This window comes from Dendrobium catenatum, unplaced genomic scaffold (genome assembly GCF_001605985.2).
Source record: "Dendrobium catenatum unplaced genomic scaffold, ASM160598v2 fragScaff_scaffold_1608, whole genome shotgun sequence".
NCBI classification, from domain to species: domain Eukaryota; kingdom Viridiplantae; phylum Streptophyta; class Magnoliopsida; order Asparagales; family Orchidaceae; genus Dendrobium; species Dendrobium catenatum.
In genome coordinates this window covers 2,783,498-2,792,444 of record NW_021320070.1, presented here as the reverse complement: position 1 = coordinate 2,792,444, position 8,947 = coordinate 2,783,498, and the positions used below count along the sequence as shown (strand labels likewise).

General features: G+C 37.0%; 1 protein-coding gene across 2 annotated transcripts; it reads left to right on the top strand.

Annotated features, from left to right (window-relative positions):
* Nucleotides 1-1,425: 1,425 nt before the first annotated feature.
* Nucleotides 1,426-5,679, top strand: LOC110114477 (rhamnogalacturonan I rhamnosyltransferase 1). 2 transcript variants are annotated; one of them, XM_020847364.2, is made up of 8 exons: nt 1,426-2,360; nt 2,773-2,840; nt 2,929-3,017; nt 3,285-3,450; nt 3,540-3,832; nt 4,373-4,577; nt 4,670-4,827; nt 5,023-5,679. In XM_020847364.2, exons 1-8 carry the CDS (start codon nt 2,060-2,062, stop codon nt 5,249-5,251), a joined length of 1,509 nt encoding a protein of 502 aa, XP_020703023.1. In that variant the 5' UTR covers nt 1,426-2,059; the 3' UTR covers nt 5,252-5,679. The 2 variants fall into 2 exon arrangements, with proteins under 2 accessions (XP_020703023.1, XP_020703024.1); XM_020847365.2 differs by having other exon boundaries at nt 1,431-2,360; nt 3,543-3,832.
* Nucleotides 5,680-8,947: the final 3,268 nt, after the last annotated feature.

Below are 8,947 nucleotides of genomic sequence, written 5' to 3'. Positions count from 1 at the left end.
AAAGAGGATGCTATTTTTTTATATTATTTAAAGTTAAAATTGTTATATGAGTGCATGATATCTGAAATTTATAAAATAGTTAAATTATATGATATAATTTGTTAAATAATGAAGTAGAACATAACACAATATAGTCACAATAATTATAATATTGATACGTCAGAAAAAATCATTTTGATCGTGTACGAATCTTGAGGCAAAATCAAGTTGGAAGTTTCCAAAATAAAAATTGGTATCATTCGAACTATGATTGCAGCAAACTTATAGTCGAATTGATCGTCACAAAAATACGAACCCAACGACAACAAATTCGACTCAATCCAAGCTCAAATAGATTCAAATCAAAGTCTTGAAGCATTTTTGGAAGGTTCAAACTACAATTTGGATTACCAAATGGTTTGCAAACATGACATGCTTATAGTCGAATCGAGTGGCTCGATGAGATGAATCCAACGAGCTCAAGATCATCAAATTTTGATATCATTAAGACATTCAAATGTTCGGTAAACACTCTACGATCAGGGGAATCAATACGGGTCATCCGATGGAGCACTACAAACCTACCCAAGATCTTCTCTATATTTACGGGGTATGCCACTCATCAAAATCTATAAATAGACTCCCACACTCTACATGAGGGGACCTTTGGCTAGAGATTGGAGAGAGCTCTCAAGCTTCAAGAGCTCCATCACCACCTCCCGGTCGCCAACCGCCGCCGTACTTCAGCCCGACCGTCATCGAACTTTAGCCCGGTCTTCATTGGACTTCAGCCCGACCATTGTTGGACTATAGCTCGGCCGTCGACCGCCTCCAGATTTCCACCTGGCTATCGAGCATCGTCAGACTTCTGCTCGACCTTTGTCAGATCATTCCCCATCAGTTGAATTTCTGCTCGGACGCCGTCAAACTTCCGCCTGATCATCTCCAAACCTTTGACTAACTCTTCAAACTACTGTAATTGGACCACCTCTAAGTCAAGGGACGGATCAACATTTATAATTCACTCAAATTTAGTGGAATCTTTATACCTGGATAAGACCCCGTGATTTTTCCATCTTCGGGGTTTCCACGTAAAAAAGATCGAGTGTTTTACTTCTCTCTTTCTGTTTGTGTGCTGGGTATTCGTGCATTGCTAAGATGAAAATTTATACTTCTCTAACGCCACGAATATTCCAGGATGCAACAAATATAATATGTTATAAGTACGAATAATAAATAAAAAATTATATTAAATGAAAATAGCTATAATATATTGTAATAATATAGTAAATATAATCATAATGATTATATCATAACAAATAAAAATTTAGATGTAATTTTGAATTCTCCACATGTAAATTTCTCTTAAATTAAATTTACGTGCATACCACATAGTTCAAAAGAGTAAAACCTGACCCGATTCATAGTCGACCACTGGCTCCCGCCCTGGCCTGCCTCGCTGGAATGGACGGTATAGATGGGCACAAGCTGAATGTACACGGGATTGTACGGCGGCGAGACTCACATGTACGCCACCGACGCTCAAAGGGAACAAAAGCTCACCCCCCTCGTCTTCGGTGATGATAAATCGAAGCGGGCAGAGGTGCTCTGCCCGCTTTCTTATCCGGGCGAGTTCTGAAGTTGACGCAGGTTTCCAGGAGCCGTTGATCTCGTTCCATTGACCTAAAAGGAGCAGTTTTTTCTTACTAAAGCTCCGTTTTTTATAAGTTTTCTGGTGAGCGGATTCGTGTTGTTTGGGTGGGGGAAGGCGGGGAGTGTTATAAATAGTTTTTTTCGCAAGTATTTTGTTGTGAGCATCCGGTGTGGCTCAATTCTTTAGTTATTTATTTATTTTTTGGTGATTTTGTGTACGATTTGGCGGTTGGAAGGGGAATCGTTTGCCCTGTGAAGCTGCATTGTTAGTTCTCGAATAAATATAGTGTAGGACGTGAAGAGATGGAATTGATTTGGTTTGGGGAAGGAGATTGAGTGGGAAAGAGAGGACTTTGTTTGTTTGGTTGATGTTGATCGGGAGCTGAAGTTGCTATGAATTCGTGCGGAAACATTCTGGTTTCCGGGGATGTGCAAACCGGAGATGCCGCCGCGTAGATCTGAGCTCTGGGAGAGGAATATGGGGAAGACGGCTGCGGTTGAGAAGTTTAAGGGCGCTATCATGCCGAGGTCGAGGATGAAGATGTGGATGATCCGAGCAACCACCACCGTTCTTCTGTGGACGTGTTTGGTGCAACTTACGGCGCTGAGGGAGTTGTGGGGGCCGAGGGTTTTCAAGGCCTGGCCTTCTTGCTTCACTCCTTCGGATCCTGTGGGTATCTTCGAGTCCTCCTCCATTGTTGCTCGGAAGATTGTTCTTCCTCCCAAGAGTGAGCGGCTTTCTTCCTCATCAATTGTTTTATTGTTTTTGGGTTTTGTTGGAAACTGATTCTTGTCTGCACTCCTGTAGGAATGGTGATTGTTAGATTGGAAAATGACCTACTTTTCCCCTTTAATATATCCTGCCAAAACTGGATACGCAAAATCTAGGAAATCTTTCAATTTCATTGAGACCTCTTGATCGAATTCTTTATGTCCTGCATTTATACGCAAATGGTCCTTACCTTTCAATGTTTCTCTTGTTACTGATTGGTATTGGTGTTATAATCAACTTCTCAGCTCATGTCATACCTGGTTATGTAATTGTTATAAGAACAATCATCCTTATTTTCTATAATCTCCAATCAAAATTAATAATAATCTCTGATGGCTATATTCCAATGTTCATTTTTTTTGCTTCAGGAATCTATAAGAACAATGGGTACTTGATTGTTTCTTGCAATGGTGGACTAAATCAAATGCGAGCTGCAGTATGTATTAAAAAGCTTAAATGTTTTTATTGTTATTTCTAGCTTGCGGGCTCCTGAATCCTTTATGCATCATAACTGATCATTGCAGATATGTGATATGGCAGCTATTGCAAGATACTTGAATGTGACCCTCATTGTACCAGAGTTGGATAAAACATCGTTCTGGAATGATCCGAGGTATGTTCGGTTGTTGGATTGCATCTCATGACTTAAAGATTAGTTAAACTTATGTTTTGTTTGGGATGACTTTCTTATTACTTCTTAAGGCGGCTTTCTAGTAAAAAATTAAAATTTTTGTACTGGAAAGCCGTTTTAAGAAGCTGGAAGAAAGTCGTCCCAAACGAAGCCTTATTTTATAGTTGCTTCATTGATTCTGAATTTATTTTAAAGGCTAGGGTAACTTTCATTGTTTCTAGAAATTGAAGAAAACCTAATATGTGGCAGTGAGTTTGAAGACATATTTGATGTAGACCATTTTATTACTTCATTGAGGGATGAAGTGAGGATATTGAAAGAGCTCCCACCAAGATTGAAACTAAGAGTGGAGTTGGGGTTGTATTATTCCATGCCACCTATTAGCTGGTCTGATCTTTCTTATTACAAAAATCAGGTCAGATTGTGTTTATTTTGGAAATTGCTGCTGACCTTTTATAGTTTGTGTTACATATTGAAGAGTTGGGGAATGATAAATTTTTTTAGCAGATTCTGCCGTTGATACAGAAGCACAAGATCTTGCATTTGAATAGAACTGATGCCAGGCTTGCTAATAACGGATTGCCTGCGAAGATACAGAAACTTCGCTGCAGGGTGAATTATTCTGCTCTTAGATTTACTCCTCAGATTGAGGAATTGGGCAGGAGAGTGATCAGCTTGCTTCAAAGAAATGGCCCTTTTCTAGTCCTCCACCTCCGATACGAAATGGACATGTTGGCATTTTCAGGCTGTACTCATGGCTGCACCGATGGCGAAGTCAACGAGCTGACACGAATGAGGTGCATATAATATGCGTTGTATTCTTATTCATTCATTTCTGATGAGTTTAAGTAATTTGTTATGAACTTTTAGGTTGCTTGATGATAGTTGCGAAGCATAATACTAAGTTAAGTGTTGAAGAGATGAGGATGCTTAGGTGGATGAGTGGCATTATCCTTAGAGATAGGATACGAAATGAGCATATACGTGAAAAGGTTGGAGTAGCTCCAGTGGAAGATAAGAATAGAGAGAGTCGCCTTAGATGGTTTGGTCACATTAAATGGAGGCCTTCCGATGACTCATTTAGGACAATTGAGGTATTAGATTTGACTTGTGTTAAGAAAGGTAGAGGTAGACCTAAAAAGACATGGTTAGAAAAAGACATGGTTAGAAAATATTATAAATTATCCTTCTTTATTAGATTTAATTGAGAATTTGACTTTTAACATAACACAATGGCAAAAAGGATTCATATAGCCGATCCCACGTAGTGGGACAAAGGCTTGATGTTGTTGTTGTTGTTGATGATGATGATGATAGTTGCGAATTTATTTATACAGATATGCATACCCTTGGTGGAAGGAAAAAATAATAAACTCTAGCCTGAAAAGGAAGGATGGTCTCTGCCCTTTGACACCAGAAGAGACTGCTCTTGTGTTGAAAGCATTGGATATTGATGGCAGTACCACTATATACATTGCTGCTGGAGAAATATATGGTGGATCCAGAAGAATGGCTGCTTTAAATGCGGCTTATCCGAATGTGGTCAGTTATGCCAAATCATGAATAATTAACATGCTACTTTTACTTTTAGGTTATTTTATCTTAGTTTTTGCTGTAATTATGTGGGATTATAGGTGAGAAAGGAGACACTGTTGGAACCCTCTGATCTTAGGTTCTTCCAGAATCACTCTTCACAGATGGCTGCATTAGATTATCTGGTATCATTGGAGAGCGACATATTTGTTCCTACATATGATGGCAACATGGCTAAGGTTGTTGAAGGTCATCGCAGGTACTTCTCTGAACATTTCTATAAGTTTGTATGAGTAGTTGCATATACATTGCTAGTTTTTTTTGCTGAATCAAATACACATGAACATTTTTCTTAAATTTTCACTTCTACATTATTCAAAAACGGCTATCTATTAGTTTTGCAACTTAGCTAATAAAGGATTATGGTCTTGTTAAACGTGTTGCAATCTTTTAGATACTTGGGCTACAGGAAGACCTTCCTGTTGGACCGTAAACTTCTTGTCGAGCTGATCGATCGGTACAACAATGGATCAATGGATTGGAATGAATTCTCTACGTCGGTGAAGGCTACTCATGCGAATCGCACGGGAAAACCTGGAAGAAGATCACTAGTTCCTGATCATCCCAAGGAAGAGGACTACTTCTATGCCAACCCAGAAGAATGCCTTCCATCACTTCAGTAGAATGACCTTCAAACTGCCCAATGATTCCAGCTTGTACCTTTGAATTCCTGCCGCATTTTCCATGGGTTCCCTGTGAGATATACAGCATCAACAAGTTCGAGGCCCCTCGGCACATCGGTGGTCAGTTTTGCGAGGAAGCTGGTACATATGATACATATCTGTGAGGAAGATGTTGATGTAGGCTAGCTCTATCTATACTTCGCAAATAATAGATTGAATTCTTGTATAGAATGTTGTTGAGAGTCGAGGAGAATAAGGGGGTAGTTCATCTAACCATTGTAGCAGTTGAAGGCTATGCAGAATGTAGTTTGTGTGAGATTAGCACAGAAGGTTAGTTCCCACATCAAATTCAAAGCCATCATACTATAATACATTCCTTCTTTGTATGTTTCAACATATTTCAGTCAAATTCGATACTCTTTACCATAGTTTGCTTCTGCATGAAAATTGTTGTAGTTAGTTCTTTTATCTGTGTGAACTGTACGAATCCACTGGGAATTGTTTTAGGCATCTATCTCCATGATTGTATTTGGAGCTATCATTGCTTGATGAGTGTGACTGGTAATAACAAAACACTAAAAGAGCTTTTGGATACTCTCAGTGATCTAATTTTGGAGTTTCAGTGTGAATTATAGAATTAGAGAGGCTTCATAATCCTAAAAAAAAAAAAAACAGATTAAGTAGCAGTTTGATTTTAAGTATAATAGATGCAAAGAATTCTAAGTTTTTAAAATATTCGTGTTTGATTTGAAGTAAAAGTAATATAGAATAAAATTTTGAAGTATTTCGAATTTACTCTCTGGTTTAATTTTGTGTACTTAAAAAACCATCAGGTTTGACTGATTTTTAAATACACTTAATTTTTTTTAGTGTAGGCTGTTGCATGCTACGCACCACTAGTCGCCACAGCTATCGGTCTATGCCACCTATTGCTACCCTCGCTAGTCATGGCGACTATCCGCCACTATTTCCTCTTGATACAGCTACTAGCCATTGTTCATCATCATCAGCACACTATATTTATTTTATTTCAAATAAAAAAAAACATTAAATGTTTTTACTCTGTCTTTCTCAATAAATCAGATGGCCCCATAGATTTATTTCATTTTGAACACCTTTTTAGTTGGTGCAAATGCAGTTCCTGTGAATTAATCAAATTAAATAGGAATAAAAATGTGCAGTGGACAAAGTTGACATTACATTTGCTTGTGGTTGTGGTAGGTGAAGTTCAAATCTTTTTATGATAGAGAATAAATAGCTGGCATAGACAATATGCTAAGTTGAGCGCGTGAGGCTCTAACTTTATTTTTCTTTTAAAAAAAAAAATACACCTATTTTAACTTTTGTTCCCTTCAATTTGCCTTTATTTTTCTTAATTATTTTACACTTAGAGATAGAATACCAAACGAGCATATACGTGAAAAGGTTGGAGTAGCTCCAACGGCAAATAACATTAGAGAGAGTTGCTTTAGATGACTTTGTCACATAAAATATTGACCTTCCCAATGAGGGGTGTAAACGAGTCGAGCAGTGGCCTTATCGAGCTCGGCTTGTCGATCAGAAAGTTAGCTCGAACTTGAGCTAGAGCTTAAAAGTCGAGCTCGAACTCGAACTCGTCCCACTATAAATGAGCTCCTGTCGGTTCGTGAGACTCAGTGGGATTTTTAAATATTATTAATTATTTTAAATATTTAATTTTTTATTATTGTAATTGTTGTAATTGTATATTTTTGGGGAGATATTATTAGAGAAGATGATGAGGACAATGAGTTAGATGGAATATAAATTTAATATCTAAATAATTGATGAGATTTTATGGGATGGTTATGCCCTCCAACCATTTGATTTATTAATTAAGTGATTGTGCATTAAGAAAAAAAAATATTTATGTGCTATTAATCTTCTTAAATTTGCCCGTTACCATGTGGGGCCCAACAATAAATGGCTTGTGTTTTTGTTGGGCGGGTTTATTTTTCGGGCCCACCTTCGGTGTCGTTATCATGAGAAGCTAGCTTCGGTCAGGCAGAGTGCCAGCCCGATGAATGTTGGAACGATATTGCAGGTTTCAGATGAGCTCGTTCAAATAAAAACCGACGCGTGTCAGTTATGATTTATGTAAATTATTATTATTTATTTTAAATTGATGAAGCAATAAATAAATACACAAAAGTTTAATATTTTTAGAATTACAATTTAAAAAAAAAATCTTTTTTTCTTTTTTTCTATCACAACTTTACAACCACCGTAAAAAAGTTTATAGTCACCTCGAAAAAAATCCTTGATTCATAAATTTTTTCCTTTTTAATTAATCTTGAATAGCAAATTGATTAAAAGGCATTTATTATATTTCTTAAATAACTTTAATTATCTATTAATTACATAAAAAATAAATGCCCAATATAAAATGACGAATTAAACGCAGTAGGAATCAAGAGAGAGAGAGCCCGACCACACGCTGGCTGAAGCTATCGCACGTCTTAAGTGTTTTTATTTTTATTTTTTTAAAAGTTTGAGTGGGTGGGCAGTTTAATTGGATTCATACGGCCCATTGAATGTTGTCATCTAAATGGGCCCACTTCCACCAAATCGTGGGCTTGAAATAATTCAACGATATAATGATTAAATAGCTAAAACATGATTTCATATCAATCACTGTGATCTAAATATTCGTGCGAAAGAAGTTTAGTGGATTGTAGTGGCGATCGACTATTCGGAGTGCACGCCCATTATCTTTTAGTCATAGCTTTTCTTTTTTTATTTATTAAAAATATATAGACATTTATGATTTCATGATGACATAGCATAATACAATGATATAGCAATCGTGCATCTAAAGAAATTTATGCATTGTTGGAGACAATTTTTTTAATATTTTTAAAAGTAAAATTTTTATTACAAAATATAATTTTAAAAAATTTTGTACTGAAAAATTATTTTAGAAAGCAATAAAAAAAACTGTCTCAAACAAAACTTTAGATAAATATGATTTATTTGTAAGTTGCTGGAATGTTATAATTGATATGTCATAAAAAAATTACCTTGATTGAGCACGAATCACGAGGCAAAAGCAAGATTGAAAACTTTCAAAATTAAATTTGGGATCATATGAACTCCAATTTGTGCAAACTTGTAGTCGAACTTGACGTCTTTAAATACAAACCCAACGACACCAAATTTGGCTCAATTCGAGCCCAAATGGGCCCAAATCGAAGACCCGAAGTGCATTCGGAAGGTTCAAATCATAATTTGGATTACCAAACATTTTCCGAACATGATATGTTTATAGGTAAATTGAGTGGATCGACGAGACGAATTCAACGAGCCCAAGATCGCTGAATTCTGATAACATTACGGAATTCAAATTCCTAATAAACGCTCCATGATCAACATATTCAACATTGCCCGTCCATTCAAACCACTCACAATTTACCCTTGATCTTTCTCCTATTTAGTAGTCATGACACTCTCAGAAAACTGTAAATATACCCATCATTTCTCATGAGGTGGGGGCCAACACAATGAGAGAAAGAAGAGATGAGAGGATATTTCTCTTGCCACCAAGCTCCTTGATCACCTCCTGTTCACTGACCGACGTTGAATTTCTGCTTGTCGCTAGATTTCTACTTGACGTCGGACTTCCACTCGTTGCCAGACTTCTGCCCATCGTCGGACTTTCATCGGACTTCTACCGAACTT